At 38.1% G+C, this 25,671-nt stretch overlaps 1 protein-coding gene across 7 annotated transcripts in view; it reads left to right on the plus strand.

Annotated features, from left to right (window-relative positions):
• Positions 1-25,671, plus strand: part of PTPN14 (protein tyrosine phosphatase non-receptor type 14) — a 251,790-nt gene that overhangs the window by 105,394 nt on the left and 120,725 nt on the right. For all 7 annotated transcript variants that reach the window (XM_072647849.1, XM_072647846.1, XM_072647852.1 and 4 more), the window contains 2 exons: positions 10,314-10,636; positions 20,320-20,489. In XM_072647849.1, coding sequence (XP_072503950.1) covers positions 10,463-10,636; positions 20,320-20,489 — 344 coding nt within the window. In that variant the 5' untranslated portion in view covers positions 10,314-10,462. The remainder of the gene's footprint in view (positions 1-10,313; positions 10,637-20,319; positions 20,490-25,671) is intronic.

A 25,671-nucleotide genomic window follows, 5' to 3' on the forward strand; every position in this document is an offset into this window, starting at 1 on the left:
CTTCACCATTGAGAGAAGGGGTGGTGTAGTCTTGGGGAGGAACATACCAGGGCAAGTGGGTCTTGCTGGATGGTAAGCTGTTCCAGGGCAAAGAGACTCATGATACTGAGGGAAGTTCCAGGATGAGCTAGCATCCTGGTTTTGAAGGGGAATGATTTTGAAGTCAGAAGAAGTCAAGAATAGGTCCAGGAGAGAAAAATAGTGATCAATGTAGTTTTTAGGGTGCCTAAAGGTGTTATGACTCCAATCCTACCTAGGTAATTCAAAGAGCTTTGATACTATTTTATTAGTATCCTGTGACTTTTCCCAGGGGATTTCTCAGTAGTATTGTATAGGGGAAGATAGAGTGGATTTAACCTAACCGTGCTACTTCCTTCCTTTTGGGTCAAGCCTTGGACCTCTATTAGCTTCTCTATAATGTAAGGGTTTTGGTCAAGCTTTAAAAGTGTTATCCTTTTGAACATGCTTAACTCCATCTTACCATCTCAACACTGATAGCATCATTGTGGGAGGAGACCGTGACTATATAAAGAGTGGGTGTACCCAGTTGCAGAATCTCCCATCTCCCCAAAAGAAGGTGGAGTCTCCCAGGGCAAAGCATTCCTGGCATGAATAGACAGAGTTAGGTTTATTTGAGAAGGAAAAGAGTTTCAAATATTTTTCAGATAGGATCAGTTGAGCAAGTTGGAAAGGGAGGAGTTCAAGCTTTTACATGGGCGCTTTTGTAGTCTGAATTTCAGCATCTAACATTCTAGGAAACTTGCATTTTATCCTAACCCATATCTTTCTACCAAAGATAACTTTTCCTGAATTCTTCTTAAAAGAGAACTTTAAAAATGAAAGGTACAGAATATCTCAGTGGAAATCAAACTGCCTTCCTATACAAATTGTGTATTTACTTGAACCCTTGTCTGCCTTCCTCCTCCAACCCAACCACCTACTCCCACCCCTGATCCACCCCACCCTTCAATAGAATGTTAGTACCTTGACCGTGGGGAGTATCCCCTTTTATATTTGTGTCCTTGGTGTCAGGTCCTATGGTAGGTGCTTAATAAATACTTGCTTGGGGTAGGAGAAGATGAGTAAGGAGAGGCTGGGTCTTCTTTCTTCCCTAGTGACTGCTTATAATCTGTAGAAATTTTCTCTTGTCACCTGTCAAGTGGGACAGAGTTTGGGGAGTTTAGAATGATCATTTGCACACATTTATCTCAGTGTATTAATCTTGTATTAGTCTCAAACCCAGGTAAAAGGGTTAATTAAGGACAAATATATTTAGACTTTCATATTGTATAATTCTTGGTATAAGAAAATCTCCACTTTCTGAAAGTCTGAGAGAAGTCAGGATAGCCAGTTCTTCCAAGTAGCTGAGGTTTTGCTTCTTTAAGAATCCAAATGTTATTTTAACCATTTTAGATAGAAATATTTCCTGTGTCCTTAAATAAAATATTCTGAACATCATTTAACCTTTGCTTGATGACTCAGGATAATCATTATGAGCGGTAATAGACCTTCAGAGCCTATTGAGATGTGGAACTCTTTGCCCCCATACTAAAAGGTTTCAAACTCCTTCTATTTTTGTATCTGCATATCACTTTTTTTTTCTCTTTTCTTGCTGGAAGTCAACATTTTTCACTGATTGGTAGGCTGCCTATGATAGCTGTTCTCTCATTTTCTTGTTTGTTTTGTTTTCTCATTGGCTACATACTGTAAAGTAAGAATTAATAGGCCTGGAATGAGAGGTTCTTGTGAGAAAAGTATGTCATCAGCTTTTAGTGCTCGTACTTTTTGTCATCTGTTTTGGCTGCTCAAAAGTTTTTGTTTTTATTTTTGCTTTGTTTGGTTTTTCTATCTTCCTGATTTTTGGCAGTGTTCTGAATAATGAAATTGAGAGATGGTAGGCATTCGGATGAGTAAAAATAATAATAGCTAATATTTATACATTAATTATATATACTATATAGGAGGCACTGTGCTAAGAACTTTACAAAAATTATCTCATTTGATCACAATAACCCTGGGAAGTAGGTGCTATTATTACTTCCATTTCACAGATGAGGAAATTGAGGCAAACAGAGGTGAAATGACTTGTCCAGGGTCACATATTCAGCAAATGTCTGAGGATTGGAACTCAGATCTTCCTGACTCCAGGCCCAGCACTCTATCCACTGTACCACCTAGTGAGATATTTGGATACTCTGGAAGGAATTTTTCCTTTCCAACTCAGATCTTCCTGCCTTTGAATCCAGTATTCTGTCTACTATACCATCTAGCTACCTTAGTTATGATAGATGGAAAATGTATTTTGTATTGCCCTTCTCTTTTCTTCATGAAATTATGAATATCAGGTGGGAGAAGAGAAAAAAGAGTTAATGACAAAAATGTGATCACTGTGAATATGCATATATGTATAGTCACATACACATATATTACATACACATATGTATACATATACATGTATGTATGCATACAAGTTTTCTCTAAACACAGATATAATATAAACACATACATATGTGTATACATATTCACAGATCTTTTTCTTAAGCAGTCAAAGCTGTGTTGGTATTTAACACCTTTCATAGGTATAGTACTTTGTTTTCACCTTTATTTCCTCTTAAAATGTAGTACAGTTAATCCAAAACCCACCCAATATCCTAGGATGTGACTTCCCCATAAAATAATTTTATGTGTCATCACAACTCAGTGGGCAGAGCACAGCTAAGTCAAACTCAGGGAGGAAAATTATATGCTGTAAACTAAATTTGAGGCAAATTAACTTCATTTTGGTTCAGTTTTAGAAGCTACAGATAGAAATGCCAAAGAAAAAGGAACCACTTCTCCCTGCCTCTTTTCAATTTCCCTTCATCTGTTCCCTGCTTCCCTTCCTCTGTCCCCACTGTCCTTTTCTTCTTCCTTTCATCAAAAGCATCAAACTTTTTCCAGAACCACAGAGTGTTTATACACAGGTCTACACACAGGATGAACAAGTTGCATGAGTTTTCTCTTCTCCTATCCAGGCAACCCTGAATAGTTCTGTGAGGTGTGTTCAGCATCTGTAGCAATAAAACATACTGGAAACATTCCAGAGATGGTTGGTAAATAGAGGATTCTGCTGAACAGCTATTAGCTGCTTTGGGATATTTGGGGTTTAAACTTAATGGAAACGACCATAACAACAAACTTCATATCTTCACTGGCCAGGGGAAAATGAGAAACCAAACCCAAACCAGCCACTGAATTGTAGCCCTTTAACATTTGTATTTCACATCCCAATGCATTTCCCTGGGAAAACCAATGGTTCCCGTTTTGGTATCTTTTTGTTATTGTTACTGTTATTGTTATTTTGTCTTGTTACCTAGTAGCATATCCATGATAAAGCTGAGGTAATTCATTTTAGTGGATTGTTGAGTACTTGGCTGATACTGTTTTCCTGTTTTCAAGAGAGGATAGTTTCCTTTCTTTCCCATGACATTGAAAGAACTGTTAAACTTAGCAAAAGACATCTTTTATTTTATTATAAAAATCCTTATTTTCCTCCATCATCAGCTTATTTTCTCATAGATACATTTGGGAACAATAAATGAGCTCAGGAAATGAAGAGGATTGCTATTTTACGAGGCAACATTCTGTTGTGCTGACTTGGGAAGTCACTTATGATGAACAGAAGCACTCTCCTTAGGATCTACCTTGTCCTATTGATTATTCTCTCTCTCTCTCTCTCTCTCTCTCTCTCTCTCTCTCTCTCTCTCTCTCTCTCTCTCTCTCTCTCTCTCTCTCTCTCTCTTTCTCCCCCTCTTCCCCCATCAAGTTCCCATCCAACTCTAAGATTCTATGATGAAAGCATGAATAATTTTAATAGGAATATGACATCCTTAATCGCTGGATGCTTCAGTTTGGTCTACAAACATGTCTGGTTGCAATTTCATGTTATCCACTATGTCTCAATCCCATAAATCTGGTTTCTGATACCACCACTATACTGAAATTACTCTACTAAGCATTGCTAATGATCTCCTGACTCCTCAAGTCTGTGATTTTCTTGATGGTCCACACTGCCTTGCCTTCTCTGGTTTTGATACTCTTTATCACTTTCTGTTCTTCTGGGTTTCTGCGATGCTAATTATTTCTGGTTTTCTTCCTACCTGTCTTACTGTTCCTTGTCAGTTTCCTTTGCTCTGGAACATCGTCCATCTCAGGTGTGGATATCCTTTAAAGTCTTATCTATCTCTACATTAGACTTTTTTGGAATCTCATCTGCCTTTTCCATCGGTTCAGTGATCATGTCTATTCAGATAACTCCTAAATGTGTGTATGTGTGTGTGTGCGTGTGTGTGTGTGTGTGTGTGTGTGTGTGTGTGTGTGTAAATAAACATATTCACCGAGCCCTAATGTGTTTCTTAGATTCTAGTCTCTGCATGTCTATTGGACATCTCCACCTTGGAAGTCCTGTTAACTTTTTAAATTGAATATAATTAGAAATTTTATTCAGTTTTTGTCTGTCTTTACTCACCTACTCAAACAAACCAAAGGAAACAAACCACAAACCTTCTCTTCATCCAAACTTACCTATTTCTATTGAGGTAATCCCATCCTCTCAACCCTCCGTGTTTGTAACATTTGTAAGCTAGCTTTCTCCTGGATTCTTCTTTCTTCCTTACCCCATACATCTTAATTCATCTTTCTCCTTTGCTCCACACACCTGATTAGTCACCAAGTTCTGCTGATTCTGCCTTTATAACATCTTTGATATCAAGCCTCATGTCACCCTTTATATATCTATCTACCTAGACATACCGATGAGGTTTTTGGTTTTAAAACCCCTCAGTGGAATGTCAGTTTCTTGATGGTAGATATTGGGGAAGGGGAGATAGACAGACAGACAGAGAGAGATCCCTAGTCCAGCATAACGCTGTGTACATAACTAATAAATATTTGTTAAATGGAGTCTCTGCTTTCTTCCATTAACCTTTTAGCAGTCTATATTGAAGAATTGGGACTGGTGTAGTCTCTAATGCTTAGTGTCAGTTTTGAAAACTGATTGGAGTCCCACTGAAAATCCCTGCTTTCTCTCACAATCATAAAAAGGGTCCTAAGATGGAAAAGGCAATTTTGGGTCATTTTTCCCCTGAAAAAGGTGCGCCTAAAAGCAGATTGGCCTAGTAGATAGCTATGGATTCAAGAGTACATGATTTTAGGACCAACCTCTGGTCCATACTGGTTCTGTGACTCTGGACAAGTCATACTCTCTAAGACTCTAAGTTACAGAGATGGTATTGGTCTGCATTGGTAGAGGATGTTCCCTACTCAGAGCCCCCAACATGAATGAAATCTAGTTCCAAAACAAATCAAAACATATATTCAGTGAGATTTTTAAAAGGTGTACAACCTCCTGCCTGTCCAGTATTAGCTCCTAATCCTATAATTCATCTTGTTAGAATTCTCTTTAACTATAAAAGCAAATATCTGTGCTTTGGTGATGAGATACTTATGGGTGTGGTTAGATGAAAACTTGTCACACTTTTATACTTGATCTGTCTTGTATTTTCCCTTGGTGCTTTCAGTACTTTAGTACAACAATTTTTTTTAAAGCTTCCCCAGAGAAGATGACAGGGCTCTTTAAGTTGGTATTGTAGTCATTTTCTTTTCCTGTAGAGGTATATTTATAACCTATACTTCAGGTAGATGAAAAGTTATACCAACTGATATGTCTTTTCTGAGGATAAAATTGAAATATATATATATATATATATATGTATGTATATATATATGTAATATACACACATAAATATATTCGGCTAATTTTGAGGATGGACATTATATGTTGTGAATGTAGTTCATAATGAAATTGGGTAAAATAATGGAGGCTATGGAATCTTTACAGGGAAGCTTAAAAATAGGGACAGGTATTTCATAAAATTATAGCAATTTAAAACTGGAAAGCCCTTTAGAGATCACTTAGTCCTACTCCTTAATTTCTAGGTAAGGAAACTAAGGTCCAGACAGGTTGTTTGTCTTCTGATTTAGTTGTCATCCTACCTGTAGCCTAGGGGTCATTTAAGTGGCCTCTTTGAGATCTCTTCCAGCATCCTGTAGATATAATTCCAAGGAGCATGCATCTGCTGAAAGAGCCTTTGACTTTGCATTTTCTTGGTTTGAAAAAGTTAGCAATTGAACTGTGCATTTGTGCAGGTTCAGCAGCCTTATTCAGAGAAGTTTAAAAATACACATTCGCCTCTGTCACATGTTGATTCTCTCCATAGATCATATATCTAAAATTAAAACCAGATGGCTGGGTATTTCTAAGTGAGATGTTGTGAGAACTATGTGCCATTGGGAATTTTGAAGATGATATTCCTCTTCTACCATCAATATATCAATGGTGTTTACCTTTAGATTGATTTTTTTAAAATGGGATTGGGAGGTTAGGTATGTGAACCATTCAAAATATTCCCTCCCTCTCTCTCTCCCTCTCTCGCTCTCCCTCTCTCTCTCTCTGTGTTTGTGTTAGACCTTGGTGGGGCATATCCATATATGTGATATTTTGCCAGGGTTAGGGGTAAATCTTATATTACATAGAGGGAATTTTTTTCTGCTAGAAGCCAATATTGAAATTGAGTGGGTGGCACCTGGCCCTCCTTTTGAATACCATCACATGATTCAACAATTGTCAAAGCATGGTCTGGGGTACCATAAAGAGGAGGAGGTACTAATACTTAGGAAGACACTGTGGTCAAAATTATTTTCATAATAATAAGACATTTTAATTTTTTAATATGATAAATATCAATTGATATAGACCACATAAACAAAAGCTCTTTGGGATCCTGAGTAATTTTTAGGAGTGTAAAGAAATTCTGGCATCAAAAAGTTTGAGATCTTCTGCTATAACCAATTGAGTAAACTCATGCTAGTCAGTCAAACTATTATTAAGTGCCTCTGGTTCAGTATATATTGTATTAAGTTCTGGAGGTACAGCACCAGGCAAAAAACAGTCTCTTCTCTCAAGGAGCATACAGTTTAAATGGATAATAATAGGTAGCATTTCTAAAGTGCGTTCTATGTGGCAAACCTCATGCTAAAAACACTTCACAATTATTATCTTTTTTGATCCTCACATCAACCTAGAGAGGTTTTTGTTATCATTCAGACATGGCTGACTCTTTGTGACCCTATTTGGGATTTTCTTGGCAAAGATGCTGGATGGTTTACCATTTTCTTCTTTAGCTCTTTTTACAGATGAGGAAACTGAGGCAAACAGGTTAAGTAACTTGCCTGTGTGTCACACAGCTATAAAGTGTCTGAGGGTCAGATTTGAACTCAGGAAGATGAATCTTCCTGACTCCAATCTTGATACTCTATCCACTGTACCACTTAGCTGCCCTTCTTACAGAGGCAAAACAGAGATAAAGTGACTTGCCCAAGGTCATGCAGTTAGTAAGTGGTCTTCCTGACTCTAAGCCCAGTGCTCTATCTACTTTGCCACCTAGCTGCCTCAGACTAAAGCACTCAGACTGTGAGTTTGACTTCAGTCTCAGCGGCTGATTATGGAACTTTGGGTGGGTCTCTCTATTCTGGATTCCTTCCACAGATCTTCAATGTGTAATCTAAGGATAAGCAATGCAAGTCTACCTTGTAGGTAAACATAAAGATTTGCCAACATAAAGTGCTTAAGAAATGGTAATGCCTTTCAGGCTGTTACTTAATCAAGTCGTGCTCTAGCATCCATGTTTTAAACTATCAAGAAAAAAAATAACCTGTCATACGAAGGAATGTGTTGTGGGGCTAGCCTGAGAAAATGGTGTGGCAGTGCAGGCTAGTGTTTTGCAGTGTTGTGTGATAGTACCCTGACAACCTCTATCAAGGCCTGTAGTGCTGGCTTGGAGTAGTGCATCAACATCGTTGAAAAGCTTTTATTTATTCATTCAAAAATGCCTATAAGACTTTGCTATTCATATCTGTGTATCCCTGGGGCATGAGGCAAGGGAGAAAAGTTCTCCATAGTGGGATGAGAGATCTGGAAAATAGGATGGCTCCGTAATGGCTTAGGTCATTGCTGTCATTTAGAGGCAATTAGGAAAGGCTGAGACTAAGAAGATAGTGAGCTTCATGCAGGACAGAAGACTGAGTAGAAGAGCTGTGGGAACAGTTCAGTTTTCTAGTGAATTTACTGAGCCATTTAGTTAGAGAGTTATTGGCTCAGTGCTGGATGGTACTGGTCTTTCTCTGTAGTTGCTGCTTCTTGTAGTTGCTATGGCAACTTGGTCAGAACTTTAGGATCCTAGCATCCCAATTTGACTAAACAGATGTAGGATCATAGACAGTGCTGGAAGGGATTATAGAAGCTGTCTAACCTACTCCCCTTCCCATTTTACAGGTGAGGAAACCTAGCCCTAAAGAGATAAAGTGGTTTCTTTAAGGTTATACTGCTGTTAAGTAAAAGAACTAGGATTCATATTGACGCTTTATTTATGTGTGGACATCAGGCTATCAATAAAACTTGTTACTAAACTAAATATGGTAACAAAGTTTTGAGGTTAAATAGATTGAAAGTAGCTTTCAGTAAATGCTGTAAACAACTGAATATAGAAAACTATGATTATAGTTGAAACCACTTAAGGACTTAAAAGATGGACAATAGTTACACAGGACAGATAGAAATAGATAAATTGTGTTATGCATTGTTTGAGGAAACTCAAAATGAATAAGATCACAGATCCATCTGAGAATATGTGTGTGTGAATTTTTATAGTTATGTATGTGTGTATGTGTTTCTTTTGAAAGTAGATATGGAGACTAGTAGCATATTATGGTGGATTGGACAAAGCTTGACTCTTCAAACATGATAGAGAGGAGAAAGACGGAGAAGAGGATCTATTTTCAATTTTGGCTTTAAATTTTTATATCACTGTAGCTCCCCTTTGCTTCTGTTACTTCATCCTATAAAACAGCCTGAAAAACTTATTGTCTGCCCCTTTAAATTACGAAGGCAAATGCAAAAGCATTTACCCAAAACTTATGAGAAATGATAGGTGGTACCATGGATAGAATGCTAGGCCAGGTAAATAGGGAAATCTGGCCTCAGATACTTACTAACTGTGTGACTCCGTGTGACCTTTCTACTTCTGTTTGCCTCGGTATCCTTATCTGTAAGTGGAGATAATATTACCTCCCAGGGTTGTTGTACTGATCAAATGAGTTAGTATTTGGAAAATGTTTACCACAGTGCTGGCACATAGTAAGCACTATATAAACATTAGCTATTATTTTCTGTAAAATGATGATAGTAATAGTACATATCCCCTAGGGATGTTGTGAGGATCACATGAGAGAATAATTGTAAAGTACTTATACAAATATTAGCCATTGCTGCTACTACTACTACTACTACCTCTACTACTACTACTACTACTACTACTACTACTACTACTACTACCAGTACTACTACTACTACTACTACTACTACTGCTGCTGCTGCTACTATTACTACTACTCCTCTTACTACTGTACTTCTAATAAAGGTATGTGGATTTTGGAAGTAGTGGTAGGCAGGAGAGAGGCATCATGGATAGAGGGCTAGCTTTGGAGTAGCATTCGAGTAGGTCTAAGTTCTGTGTGATTGCGTGATAATGAATAAGTCACTGGTCTTCATAATTTCCTCAGAACTATTATGAAGAAGTTACTGATACATACATTCATGGGGGAATTTTGTGTATCAGAAATGCTCCTACAGTATTGATATTATAGGTCTGGAATGATAACAACAACAAAAAATACCTAGTGGTAAAGGTGTAAAAGCATTAGACAGAGTACCCAGCCCAGAGTCAGGAAGATTCATCTTCCTGAGTTCAAATCTGGTCTCAGATACTTACTAGCTATGTGACCCTAGGCAAATCTCTTAACCTCTTTGCCTGAGTTTCCTCATCTGTAAAAAGAGCTAGAGAAGAAAATGGCAAGCCACTCCAGTATCTTTGCCAAGAAAACCCAAATGGGGTCATGAAGAGTTGGATATGACTGAAATGACTGAACAACAATTTATAATTGATAATAATGGATTTATAATAATGGATAAGGACACTTGATTCAATGCTTGGCATCCTACCATGTCTCCATCATATGTATCTCTTGTTTTTACTACATTCTTTTTCTAGCCTCTCCTTGTTTTCTTCCTTCCTTGCCTGTACCTACCACTAGCACTTATGGAATAGTTTAGGATTAAGGAGCTTATGAGGGCTTCACTGGGGTTTTGAGTCTTTATTTTGTTTCTCCTTGGACTTGCTTGTCTTCTGCCTCATTCTAACCATGCTTTTTGTCTTCAGTTTGCAGCTGTGCCACGGAAGTGCTGTGTTGGGTATGGACGCCTCTTCCCATACATGGAGGATCAGACCAGCTAGAGAAGTCCCCAAATCACACAGTTGCTGAGGTGACTCTGACATAAGGGGAGGCAGCTGTCTTCAGTCACATAGCCATGCCATTTGGACTGAAACTTCGCCGGACACGGCGCTACAATGTCTTAAGCAAGAATTGCTTTGTCACCCGGATCCGCCTGTTGGACAGCAATGTGATAGAGTGTACTCTGTCGGTGGAGAGCACAGGGCAAGAGTGTCTGGAGGCCGTGGCTCAGAGGCTGGAGCTCCGAGAGGTAAGGGTGATGAGAAGGAACTAATCTTTGGTCTCTAGGCTCTGAGCATGTTTTTCATTCTAAGCAGTCTGCTTATGAGGATCCTGTTATTCTTAGCCATTGGCATGATTTTATCAGAGAGGTTTGTGAAGTTCAGTGGAGGAGAAACAAGGACACCCCCTAGAGTTTGTTCTGTATTTTGGTGCCTATTTGTTTCATCTGGGAAGAGGAGCTTTTCTGGGACCTGGAAAAGAGAGACCCTCTCTCCAAGACAATGATTTCCAATTTTGAAATAGTTGAGTGTTTTTTTTTTTATTTTCCTGTTTTTGTACTTAACTTAAAAAATAACACTGAGAATAAAACTCCCATGTACACACTTGTGGCAGCTTGTAAAATAAAGAATGGGAATTTTTGTTTCCTCGGGGGTTCTTAAGCATACAACTTCTTTCTTGTTGTTGTTACATTGTGTTCATGAACCCATTTGGGGTTTTCTTGGCAAAGAGTGTTTTGCCATTTCCTTCTCCAATTCATTTTGACAGATAAGGAAACTGAGGCAAGGAGTTCAGTGACTTGTCCAGGGTCACACAGCTAGTAAATATCTGAGGCCAGATTTGAACTCAGGAAAGATGTCTTCTTGACTTCAGACCTGGAACTCTATCTGTTGTGTTACTCAGCTGCCCCTACCTACAAGCAATCCTGCCTTTTGGTCTTTTTTTTTCCTTTAGAAAACAAAACACAATTGAGACCATTTATCTCTCTGATTACTTCTTAGAAGAGGTACTTCTAGCACCTCGAGTATCAAGTCCAATTTTGCTCTCTCCCAGTTTTAAAGACCTCCAAGAAAAGATATTATTAAAATGTCATTCTTGTTGACTGGAAAGAGGTAGGGATTCTTACAGCTTTGGGTGTTCTATATATGGAATCTTCACAGTAAACATAATGTCTTGTTCTAAACATGATTGTTAAAAAGGAATGTCATTAAAATGCACAGTTGGATATTTGCTCAAGAGCCATCAAAGGTGAAATGACCTGATTTGATTGGAGACTTCAGTCTGTGAGGTTAAGAGTGGAGTCAAACATACCTGAGATGCTGACAAAAAGGTCACGCTCCAAGTGTATTGAGTATTGGAATGAATAATTCACAGTGCACTTTTTTTAATATCACTTGTATCCATCCTAGCCATGCCTAGGCAAGGCCCTGTGTAGCTTGGCTGTGGGGAATGAGAGCATAGTGGGTACAGGGTGATTGGTAGGGTGAGGAGAAGGAGGGCAGGAGGGGTCTCTTGTAGTCAATGTGCATATATAAACAGCAAACAATCCAGTCCCATCATTTTACCATCGCCAACACTGCACAGGCTGAACTGGCCTGCTTTCTTCTTCCATACAGACTTTGCTGCCTGTTGCCCTTTTGTGATGCCTCATTTCTGTTGATTTCTTCCTGCATCAAAACCTTCTACTGGACCCAATGTTTTCATATCTAGGTCTGTTGATCAAAGTTGCTCTTGACATCATTTTAACTATTATAACCAGATTTTATCGTAATATACAGGAGAAAATTAATATTACATTATGTAATCTAACCCTGCATCCCACATTCATAGAACATCTACTATTAGGCAGAATCTTTTTATATTCAATTGACCTCAATCCAAGCATTTAATAAGCACTGGCTAAGTGTAAGGTATAGTGCTAGGAAATCCTAGACAGGAATGAAATAATCCTTGCCATCCGAGAGCTTTCATTCTACTGAGAGTTATCACATGCACACAGATAAGTAAACACAAGGTGATTTTATGAGGGAGAGAACATGAATTACTAGGAAAGAGAAGACTTCAGATAGAAAGTACTGAACCTGGAAGAAAGCAAAGTATTCTAAAAGGCAGAGATAGTCAAGAAACATTTCTTAAGGTCTGCTCTGTGCCAGTCACTGTGCCAGGTGGTAGAGATATAAAGAAAAGCTAAAGATATTCTCTGCTCACACTTCAGTGGGGATAAGGTGGGAATGCATGATAGGCAAGGGAGAAAGCTATTCGAAAGGCATGGAGACAGGTCTGTTAAGAGTTATAATTTGTTAGAGATTGACCTAGCAATCTTGGTTTGTTTGTTTTATCTAGTAATGATTAATTGAGTACCTGATAGACTGAATGCCACTAAACAAACATAATTTTATGGGACAGAGAGAGATTGATTTAATAGGGACTATCTAGTGTATGGATTGCCAGGCAATTCCTAACTAGGTACAAACATGCAAATACATGACATGTATAAGATGACTTCCCTGAAAATGACATGTAATGAAACTAGAATCTTTAACAATAACTCAAATTGATGAGTTTACTGGTAGATGAAGGGAAGCAAAGCATTTGGCTTTCTGTTCTTATGGGCAAGAAGGAGAAATGTAATACATTTTGATGTATTTGGAATTTGTTGAATGGTTTATTAATAGTTTGATGTCTTGAGATTATAGATTTAGAGCTGGAAGTGACCTCACAGCTCATCTAGTCTGACCTCTTCATTCTCCAGATGAGGAAACAGTCTGAGAGAGGTTAAGTAATCTGCTAAGGTTGCCCAACTCTATGCTGATGATTTTCAAATTTACTTATCCAGCCCTAACCTCTCTGATCACTTTCTGACTTGAATCTTTAATTGCTTATTGGACATCTCAAACTGGATGTCTCAAAGACATCCTAAGTTCAGAATGTCCAAAATTGAACTCATTAGCCTTTCCCTTCTTCCTGAGGGCGATCTCCAGTCATCGTGATCGATATCTGGCCACTGGACCCAGATGGCTCCAGAGGAGAAAGTGAGGCTGGTGACTGCACAGACCTGCCTTACTTAAATCCAATTCATTTCCCTGTTCTGGCATCACCCCTCTGATGTCATGGTCCTCTTTGAAAATGAAAGACCAACAACAACAACCCTTCTTCCTAAATTGCCTATTGCGGTTGAGGGTCTCTCCCAGGCTTGCAATTGATGTGCCATAATTTACAGCTTAATCTCTCTCACTCACTACATACAGTTACTGGTCAAGTCCTGTTGTTCCTACTTTTGTCTCATATATGTTCCCTTCTCTTCTCTGACACCACCATCATTCTGGTGCAGACCCTTATTGCTTCACACCTAGACTGTTACAAGAGCCTGCTGGTTGGTCTCCCTGCAGTGTCTCTGTCCCCAGGCCAATCTTTCCTCCACTCAGTTGTCAAAGCAATATTTCTGAAGTGCAGGTCTGATCATGTCATCCCTCTTCTCAGTAAACTTCTGTGACTCCCTGTCATTTCCAGGATCCAGGATCAAATATAAAATCTTCTCTTTTTTTTTGGCATTGGAAGCCCTCATAACCTTCCCGTGACCCCACTTCACACCTAATCTTTTTACACCTTAGTTTCCTCCATTTACTAAAGGATATACTGACACTGGCTTCTTGCTATTAAATGAATTGCCCAAGGTTACACTGATAGTGAGCATTAGAAGCAGGATTAGAACCCGGGTGCTTTGATTCCCATCAGTGTTCAACCTGATAATCTTGTGGTGTTCTGCCATGGAATGACCACATCTAGAGAACTGTGTTCAATTTTTTGCACCACATTTTAGGAAGGTCACTGATACACTGGGAGCATCCAGAGGAAGGCAAACAGGATAGTGAAGGTCTTTGAGATTGTGCCATATGAGGAGAGGCTGAAGGGATTGAGGGTATTTAGTATGAAGATGAGAAAACTTAATAATAGCTTTTATAGAAGCAGCTATAGGTGGTATGGTGGATAGAGCACTGTTCTTGGATTCAGGAAGACCTGTGTTTAAATCCTACCTCAGATAACTCATTAGCTGTGTGACCCTGGGTAAGTCACTTATCCTCTGCCTTAATTTCTTAAATTGTAAAATGGGGACAAATAGTACCTACCTCCTAGAGTTATTTTTAAGTTCAAATGAGATAATTTTAAAGCTCTTAGTACAGTACCTAACATATAGTAGGTGCTTAAAAAAGCTTCCTCCCTCCCTTCCTTCCTTCTTTCCTTCCTTCCTTCCTTCCTTCCTTCCTTCCTTCCTTCCTTCCTTCCTTCCTTCCTTCCTTCCTTCCTTCCTTTTCCATCCTGCTTTGCAAGTTTTCCTCATGTAGTTACACTTCTATTAGCATCACCTGATGGAATTTAGAAGCCGCCTTAGTCTCTTGGTGACATTTTATGAGACATCCTAGTCTCCTCAATAGTAAGAGATTCAAACAAAGGCTTGATGGCCATATTTAAGCTATACAGCCAGATCCCAATGAGTATGATGATGAATCCTGTGAAGCAGCTGTGTTACTCAAATTTTCATTGCATATTTCCCTAGAGCTGGAACCAATATTATATTTTATACAACTTCTAATGGTGCAAAATCAGTACATGGGGCTGCTTTCTGGAATTCATGAAAGCTTTTCCAGAGTAGGGAAGTAGCCACCGGAGTGGGAGTGGATCTAGTGAATTTGGGCATTTCCCAAAGGAAGAGCATTGGCCTGGTGCTCCATTGATCCATTCTTTTTTCTAACTATGTGCCCTGATGCAGCACTTCATGTGTCCTAAATTAGGAAGTATTGATGTTCAATAGCAGATAAAAATTTGTCCCTCAGATTGTCATCACCTTCCATCCCATAATAAATTGTTGTCCCAGGTGTGCAGGAAGCATCTGCTATGCCATTACTCTTTGAGGCAACCTAATTTTGTAGTTGAACAATTACATAACAAGTCACTGTAAAATATGCTGAGCCCTGTAGGAATAGTATTATGGAGAAATTTTATCTTGTACTCTAAATTGAGGTTTTCATTACAAGAGGCTTACTTTGTCATCTAATTATGCAGATTGCTTTAAAGCCCTGGGTTAGCACCATTAGTGACCTGGCAAGGATTTTTGGTAACACTTATTCTTCTTCCCTTGCTTCCATGTATAATTTTTTTTTTTTGCTTCTGTACTTTGAGTTTAGGATCATTGATTTAGAACTGGATAGGACCTTGGACATCATCTGTTCTGAGCTACTTTTTTTTTTTTTTACATATGAGGAAACTGAGCCCCAGGGTGGTGAAAAAACCTCCCAAGTATTATACATCAAGACAACGATGGGTTCCAGAGCAATTGAACTGTCAAAGGACTGCTTTGTAGAGAAAGGAAATAATAGTGAAACTTATCTTGAGAAACAAAAAGTCCAGAATCTAAAGAGAAATGTTGAAAAATAGAGTGGAAATAAAGGGGTCCTTGCAGCATCAGATTTCAAATTATAATACAAAGTGATAAAAAAAATTCGGTATTGATTAAAAATGTAGAGGTTGATTATTAGAACACATTAATTATGTAACATACAGAAATTAATGAATCTATTAGACTAGTGTTTGACAAACCCAAAGTTTCCAAGTCTGGAATAAAGATTCGCCATTTGGCAAAAAATCCTGCAAAAACTGGAAAACAGTTTGACAGCAATTAGGTTTAGATGAACACAATGCCATAGAGTACGGTTTCAGATGGATATATGACTTAGGTGTAAAAGGTCTATAAATTAGAGAAACAGGGAAGAAATTACCTTCAGATCTATGGATAAGAAAAGCATTTCAGGTCAAACAAGGAATGGAGAAGATTGTAGATGATAAAAGACCCAATTTTGATTGCATAAAATTTAAGAAAGGTTAGGCATAAACTCACTGTACCTAAGATTATAAGGGAACAACTAACTGGGAGGAAATCTTGGCTGTAAGTTTTTCATATAAATATCTCCTTTTAGGGGTATATAAGGAGTGGATTCAGCTTTATAAGAGTACAGAGACATTGCACAGTTGATAAGGGGGTCAAAGGATGTGAACAGGTGATTTTTAGTTTTTAAGGGAAGAAATCTAATCTATCAAAAAATGCTCCAAATCATGCATAACTAGAAAAATGCAAACTAAGAGCTCTTAGATTCTTCCTCATGCCCATCAGATTGGCAAATATGATGAAAAGGGGGCTGCCAGAAAATAGGCACATTCTCGCACTATTGTTGGGACTCTGCATTGGTCCCGCCATTCAGCACTATGACACAAAAATCTCTAAGCTGCATGATGTTTGACCCAGCAATGCCACCACTAAGTCTGTATCCTGCAGTGATAGGAGAAAGAGGCAAAGGACTTTAATGTACAAAAATCATGTATAGCAGCTCTTTTTGTAGTGACAAAGAACTAGAAACTAAGGGAATGTCCATTAAGTGGGGAGTAGATGAACAAATAATATTATATGAAGTAATATGTGATATATGTTATATTCATATAATAAAGGAATATGGTAACATCATATGAATATAATAGAACACTTGGGCCATAGAATTAACAGAGAGGATATTTTTAGAGGAATTTGGGAAGAAGACTTACATGAACTGATGCAGACTGAAGTAAGCAGAACTAAGACAATTTCTACAATATACAACAACGTTATACAGACAGACAACTTGGAAAGACTTAAAAACATTGATGAATCCAGTGGCCGAATATGATTGCAGAGGACTGATGAGGAAGCAGGGTACTCATTTCCTGAAAGAGAAGCGATGGACTCGAGATTCAGAATGCGACATACAGTACACAATGATAGAACGTGCTTTGCTTGATTATTCATATTAGTTGTAGGGGCTTTTCTCCCTATGGGGGAGGTGAGAAAGGAAGAAAATGAAAGCTTTTCAAAAAAAAATACCTGACATAAAATAAAAGTTGCCCTATTAAAAAAAAAAGATGACAGGACTAGGATTTGGGGTCTTTGCTGTGTTTTTTCCACTATGCCCGTTAAGAGGGGATTTTACTTGATAACCTGCATGAGGACAGGGGAAAGAATAAAGAGGTCTAGGAATGATAGTCTTCAGCACAGAAGTTACCATTTTAATTTCACTGTGGACCAGGAATATATTTTACTACAGGCACACTGTTGTCATTTGACATGTCATTGTCCATGCTTAATTTTACAGTCAATTAAATGTTGCCTTCTCAGATGTAACATTTGGTTAAAACCTGATAGGACAAGCTGAACCAATGAAATATGTGTGATTATTTCCCTTTAATCAGCCTTTAAAAAAGAGTTCCATTGTATATGGTAATTATATACAAACTCACCATTGGCTCCTTGTTATAACACTGTTTTCTCTAGACGACATTCATCCTGGGCAAGTCTGTCTTGGACTTCACCCAGGGGAATTTTTTTTTTACTGAAGTACCAAAATGACCTCATTATCATGAACCTTTTAGACAATACTATAATAACAAGTTAGTGTATTTTGATTTTTTGAATTTGGCTCAAAATAGAATATATTGCCTTAAAATTATTTTTTCCCCATTTTTCTGCTTGTTCTAAATTACTTTCTAGTGTTGCTCTCCTCCTCCCTCCACCTCCCCCTGACCCATATAGTCTTTTCCCCTTCATTCCTATATAACTTCTTTTCTAGTGCTGGAAAATGTGTTTGCTTCAACATGATGAAAACAAGCAGGACTTAAGGAGAAGGAATTATATAAAGTTACTAAGATAATTTTCCACATGTTAGATAATCATAATATCAGAGGATGTTAGAATTATTTGGCCAGGTGATAGTTACTTGTGCTTCTTTTCTATATCACCAATAATAATCATGTTAGGACCTACATCTCACAGTTGCATTAGCACAGAGGGGAAAACAATCTTTTGGTTTAAATTTGCTCGTTAGTTCATCCTCACCATTGCATTATTTTGCCCACAGAAATAGAGCTTTGAGTTCATTTATTGGCACTTGCAATTGAAGCATTATGGTGAGTAAGTCCTAATGTAAATATGCCCACTCTCATATCCTAAGAGGAATATATTTTTGTTTTTCTTCCTGTTCCTCTTTCAGATATGTCTGTGAATTCATTTGCAATCCCAACAGACACTTGACTGTGTAACAATGTTTGCAAACAAGGTATTTGAATATGTAGCTAAATAGGCATCAATAATGTATAGCTTCTTGAGGGAGTAGGAATTGGTTCATTTTTTTTTTTGTATGAAAATGCTACCATGTGTAGCTACATTAACAGGGCACAGAGTTGTTGTTTGTCTTTTATTTTGGAAGAGGCCCAATGACATCACAGGGTGATGTCTTGACTTTTGAGTGAATTGGATTTAAGTAAGTCAGAGTTGCACAGAGTCATCAGTTTCACTCTCTCTTCCTGAGTCATTGAGGTCCAGTAGCAGGACAAAAGTCAAAACTACTGGCAATGGTCTAGTATGTAGTGGATGATCTTGGCATCTTCAATGCCTGACCAAGCTCTAGCGCTCCACAGAGCCTGCTTCAGTCGCCCTTCATGGCTGTTGGAACACATTGTTCTCATCTACCCATTCTGCCTGGGGAAGTCTTCACATGCTTGGGGTAGGTCTCTCCCTAACTCACCAATGGGTCTGAGGTTTATTGGGTACCTGGTTCAGCCTGTGATGTGGCCACTGAACATGCTATTGCTTCTTTGAGCCACAGGTGAGCTGGGTAAGCCTTCTTCATACTAGAGGTGCTAGTCCTCCTGAACACTCCACATACCCTGTGTCAGGGCACAGAGTGGGCATTTGATGAATGCTTATTGATTGATCAGTCCTAATCTCCCCTCTGTAAAATAAGAGGATGGATTTTGAGCCTCTACAGTTTCTTCCATCTCTAAACCTGTGATTTTATGGTTGAATGAATGATGATAGAACACTTTCATCTGGAGGTGAAGCTCTCCTGATAATAATAGAGCTAAGCAAGAACATGAGTATTAATACAATACAAAACTGATTATATTTAGGAAATTGAACACTGTAGTTTTATTCCCATGGCTGGAAAGAAGATTTCCGGGTGCATTACAAGCAATTCTTGGAGAGAATTTAGGTTTAAAAAAACAGCTTCAAAAGCAGTGGTATGCTTGTTGTGCTAATCTAGAAATCCTAGCATCAGATAATAAATACTTAGATGCATAGATGTGTTAATTATTTAGCATCTTGCTCCAAACTTATTCTAGTCGAAGCTTCAAATCTAAAGATGAAAATCTCACTTTTATCTATTAAATCCCACTATAATCCATCAAGAATAACTACTGGGGGCTCCTATGGCAACTGTGGAGTGGAAATCTTTGTGCTCACAATGCCTGATAGCAAAGAGAGAAAGAATTTTGCAGCAGTATGATAAACTCTCAGGGTGCAACATGTTTTCAAGCATGTTATTAAAGCCCCAAAGGGGTTAACCAGTTTTCTGTGAAGATCTCTCTGTACTATTTAAGAATATCCTACCACACAGAGGCATTCCATTTATAGTAACCTTGGTCTTAGGAATCAGGTATTATTTATTCTGCAGCAGATGTAAGAACTGTCTTTGTAGTTGCCAATATGATTCAAGTAAGATCATGGAACATTCAGATAGTATGTCAGTCTCCAGATATTAAAAAAAAAGTCAGTCACTTCTTGTGTAAAGTGGTAATGCCATCTGCCCCCCTGATTCCAACAGAGCTTTTGGTAAATGCTGTTAAATATACAACAATCATTGAAGTGGACATATACTGCATCTTGGTTTGCATGTTGGTAGATTCTTCTGATTAGCCACAAAGAGCAAAAGGAAAAGTTGCCAGAGCCTTCTTTGTATAATGGAATTTGCATTGGTGAGGAGTTGGAGGGTGGGAATTGCCTGTTCTTTGCTGTGTGGTCCTGAGATGCCAGTCACAAGAATTGACCAGTGTTATTTTGTCCCTTCTATCTAGACACACTATTTTGGCCTCTGGTTTCTTAGCAAGAGCCAGCAAGCACGATGGGTGGAGCTGGAAAAACCTCTGAAGAAGCAGCTGGACAAATTCGCCAACGAGCCTTTGCTTTTTTTTGGAGTCATGTTCTATGTGCCAAATGTGTCACAGCTTCAGCAGGAGGCCACAAGGTAAGTGCATTTTCCTTCTCTGCACCCTATAGGTATAGATGAACGGTGTGGGGCTCAAATTATACAGATAAGTCTAAGAACTGGGTTGGACAGTGTCAAGATTTAAATAATTTCTTTGTAATTTTAATGATTTTATTTTGAATGAGATGGTTAGCTCTCTCAATTCCTAGGAAAGTCAATGAGAGAAAATACTGAGTAAATTTGTGTGTAATGCATATTCCTTGGCATCTTCCTTAGATTAGGCGAATCTTAAGAAAATGTTTGTTTAAAGCAAACCTCTAGATGCCCAGTTAGAAATTAAACTTCAAGCCATGTGATCTTTTGGAGGATGGGGTTGAAGAAAATTCCCAAACAAAATTAATTGCCCAGCTTCCAGATTGGGGATAGCTTCTTCTCCTAAAATGCTGGTGAACTGGGGAAATAAGATGTTTAGTAGGCAAGAGTTGTTTCATAGAGTCCCTACTAACTGAATTAGATATAGGTTTCCTTCTGGGATTCTTTTGATAGAAGATGGTGTTTTGGCCCTGCGTATAAAAAATGAATTCTTTTGTGTTTGATGTAATCACAACCAATTTCTTGATATGTAGTCACTATGAAAAGTTAAAGGGTCTCAGGTACAACAAGGCATTTGGTGAATAAATTGGATATTTCAGATAGAAGAGGAAATAGTATAAACCCTACACATCTCACCTTTGGCACATATGAAAAGCAAAGATCCTGAATGAAATGACAAGGTAATATGCCTAGAAGAAAATGGCTCACTGTTGAACTTGGGGTGTATGGTCATCGTACATACAAGTCTCATCCACTTGGATGTGATCAGGCTGCATGTAGAGTTTTGTGCCCATTTCTAGTCACTGCTCTTTAGATAAACATTGAGTTGGTAGAACATTTGCTGCCAACCAGGGTGACCTCCCAAGATGATGAGGGGGGTAAAAACAGTGTCATATGAGAAATGACTGAAGGAAATGGGAGTATTGAGCATAGAGAAGAGACCACCTAAGGTTGAAGGACAGGGAGCGTAATAGAAGTCTTTAACTATTTGAAGGGCTACCATGTATGTTTGGAAAATTACACTTAACTCCACCCTTTGGAGCTAAGAAGAACTAGGACCAGTGAGTAGAAAATTGTGGAGGCAAAATTTATCCTTGTAAATTTGTAGGTGCTGAACGATGGAATGAAACTATGTGAGTTAGAGTGACCATCTCAGGAATGCTGTAATAAGGCTTTCTTTAAGGTTCTGAGACAGATTATACAAGAAGACCCATTCCACTCATTAGGTACAAATGATGAAATAGTGAAGCTACTAGAATTGCTGTTATTATGTATTATTGAGCTTTAACATTTCAAGTTTAGGGTAAGATAGTTATCATTGGTGGGAGTGAAGGAGGAAATCTTTGCTTTCTTCTTTACTTACTGTGCAGTTAAACTGCTCATATTATAGAATGTAGGTGGGCCTGTGGTGTGTGGGGAGCTTCCTGGCCTGAAATTTGGATGCTATTTTTGAGAGTTTTGAAATCCATATCTTAGTAGTCTTGGTCATAATCCCAAAGAGATTGGGATTGGTCATAATCCCAGAGCCCAGCTGGAAACTTGGGTGTCTCAGTGCCATTCATTCATTCATTCATGTGCTGGGGAGGAACCTATAAAATACGAATCTGAAGATTTAGGAATACTTGCTGTGACTTCCTTTTTTGTGCTGAACATGGAGGGAAAGGAAAGCTTTCCTGCCTCCTTTCTCAAGGGTTGGCTGGACTATCAGTCAGCAATAGGCCAGCCAGCTATGGTGTTAATAATCAATGATAATTGTTGAGGAAAAGAAAAAGGGAGAGAAGGAAGGAGTTGTCTTTTCCTCCTATACTCTGAGATGCCCCATTAGTATAAAATTTTTACACGGCTCTCTAAGTCAGGGGGAAAAAAGTAGGAAAATATAGGAATGAACATTTTGGAAAACCAGGCATTAGCATTAGCATTTTACCCATGGATATAGATCTTTTCTTTTGGCAGAGATGACAGATATTTGGGGCTGAGGGTACTGGAGCATTAGGAGAATTGCCTTTTTTCTTTGTTGTTCAAAAATCTGGAGCCTCTTGAGCCCTGAAGGATACTAGTCCTCTCAAGCTATGCCCAGGGTTGTGTAACAGAGAAGGAAAAAAGGAAAGGAAATGAGCATGCAAGAATTAGAAAATGAGGTAGAAGTAAGAGAATTAATTATTTTATATTAATTAATTATATTAATTATAGAGTGCCACCCACAATTTCCAGAGGCAGCTTGGTACAATAGAAAGAGAGCTAAATTTAGAGGCAAAAGGACTCACACCCCATTCAGTACTGTGTCATTTATTATCTTTTGTGACCCTGGAGAAGTCACTTAACCGTACTCAGCTTCCTTGTATGTAAAGTGGGTGGGTTGCAGTAGGTGGCTACTAAGGTCCCTTCTAGCTTTAAGTCTAATGTTCCTAACAAGTACCATTTCAAAATACAGTACCATAAGTTAATGACTTCTGGAATAGTATAGTAGAAAAAAATTTCTCGGACAAAATGACGTTCCAGAATCTCGGTCTTTTGGTTTTTGTGGTTCTAGCCAAATTTTTGAATTCCACACATGTTGCAGGCTGCTGCTAAGTAGTCATTGGGAGCTCCTGGGAATCCAAGCCTTCTTGGGAAGTTTTCGAAAACAGCTGTGGGCTGAGTGGAATATTGAAATTCTCTCCCCATCCTTCCATCCAAAGAGAAGCTGGGGGTGGGGTGCAGAATTCCAGAGGAGTGCTTCGTAGAAAGTCCAAACAACATTCATTAGGAACTAGTTAATGAATAACTCTCCAGTCATCCAGCTGTTATCTGAGTTACCCAGTCACAGGTGGAGATGGGCTTTGGCATCTCTCAGAGCACCTGGGATCTGGAGAGTGTCTGACATAAAACAGTTAGTCTTTGTCATGCCCTGCAGAGTAAAAATATTTGCATAGATTAGAAAGAGAAGTCTGCCTTTCATTTGTGGGTAACCCCTTGGAGGAGACAACCATTCAACCATCTGTGCTTAAAAAATAAACCTTTGTCTCTAACCAACCAAACTTGTTTTCACCTAACAAATGTTTGCAATGGTCCAACCCCCCCTGGTTGAATAGAACACCATTTTCTGTAGCATTAGCATGTCTAACCTTATCTCCTCTTTGAATTGGGGGCAAGTAGTCCAAAGTTGATATTGTAGTTTCGGGAGTATAGCTGTGAATTGGTGTGCATAGACATATAGATATGATCACAGATTCATCAGGTTACAAAAGAAGACCCTTGGGGCATAGGCCTTGTAGTGGTATCCTTGGGTCAAAGGGTAGTATGCACAAGTTTAGGTATTTTGTGTCTCTCATCGCTTTTCCAGATACCTGTCAAATTGATATTCCTAAAGTACAGGAATGGTCATGTTACTCACCTTCTCAAAAAGATTTTTTGGCCCCCTCTTGCCTCTAGAATCAAATACAAACTCCTCTCCATAATGTACAAAAATATTCAAAGCAGCAGTATTGGTGATAAAAGAAAAAGCTGAAAAACAATTGTGGATCTAACAATTGAGGCCTGGCCAAAAAAATTATGGTAAATGAATATAATGGAATATTGCTGCATTATAAGGACTGGCCAATATAAAGGATGCAGAGGAATACAGGACTATATGTTATGAAGTAAAAAAGAACACTTTGCATAACTATAATTATGTAAAGAAAGTTAACATGGAGAGGCAAAAAATTTAGTCCAGTAGAGTGATTAGTCTTAATACTGTACAATCAAAGTTAAAGGATATATCTTTCCTTGCTTTTAATTCATAATTATTCATAAATCATAAATTCATAATTTGTTTTGGGAGGGCAGTAAGTAATGTACTTTGTAAACAAGTTTGGATATTTCTTGGAAAATAACCATTGTGTCAAAACCAAATATATCAAAATAGGACATTATTTTGAAAGGAGAAGATAGATGGGAAAACAAAAATAGAAAACATAATCACTATCAATGACAGAGTAAAACAAAGATGTTTTTATATATATATATATACATATATGTCTATTATATATTCTAATTCTTGAGCTTTATTGAAGTGATTTGGAAGGTGGGAGCTGGATGAATTTAGTCAAGAAAGGATACAAATTAGAGAGATGAAGAATCCTTTAGGCAGCCAGTGTGCTCCCCACAGTATAAGATTAATTTCCTCAAAATTTGTCATGTATCCAGTCTGGTTACTATGACTCAACTGAAGACTCTTCCCCCATTTTATCTTATTTTCCATTTTACTTTTTATATTTTTTATTGCCAGTATTACTGTTTGAAAAAGGATTCTTGTTTAAAAAAATGCCATCTTCCTCCCCTGTCATTCCACTTCTGACTCAAAGGGAAGATTTCTGTAATGTGTTTTAATCATTTGCATAGCAACAGTTTTCTTATAAACACATGGGTTTCAAATTTTTCTGGACGCTGAAAGAAAAGATGGTTTGTAAGACGTGGAAGAATTCTTAGTCAAACAGAAGTATATTTAATAATAGCAAGTGCGAGCCAGGAATTTGTTGGCAGTGACCATCACTTTTTTGTTTAGCTATGGGGTTTTTCCAAGTTTTCCCTAGTGAGGAAGTCCCTGCCTGATTTCTCAGGTTTTGGGGTTGGTTTTTTTTTTTTTTGGTCAAAACCCTTTATTTTTTCTCTTATTATTTTTGAAGGTTAAACTTTAGTTCCTTACCCTTAGCTACAGAAATATGTACATGGTTACTGTGTTTTGAAATTTGTTTGGTTATTTTCAGAAATGTATTATTTACTTTTGCATTAGACATTGCTGCGATGCTATATTTTTATAGTATTAGAGAGCTTCTCATTGTCCAGCGGAGGTCATGTAACATTTTGTCCATTTCCAGGATTTGTTTGGAGCCTACATGGTAATCTTAGAATATTTGCCTTGTGGATAGGGGTACTGTGTAAATTTCAAATGGTGTTAATTACATTAGTCAGTATCATCACTGTACTTCACAAGGAAATCCTACACTCTCACCATCAGTCTTTATGGATCCTAGGAGCACATGTGATTTTTCATACATGTGCTGCTGCTACTTACATGCAATTTGACCTTGTTTGTCAAATTGGTTAGTAATAATTAACATTTGTATAGGTTTGCAAAGTGCTTTACAAATATTATTTTTTTCTCACA

This window comes from Notamacropus eugenii, chromosome 2 (assembly GCF_028372415.1).
Source record: "Notamacropus eugenii isolate mMacEug1 chromosome 2, mMacEug1.pri_v2, whole genome shotgun sequence".
In the NCBI taxonomy this organism is placed as follows: domain Eukaryota; kingdom Metazoa; phylum Chordata; class Mammalia; order Diprotodontia; family Macropodidae; genus Notamacropus; species Notamacropus eugenii.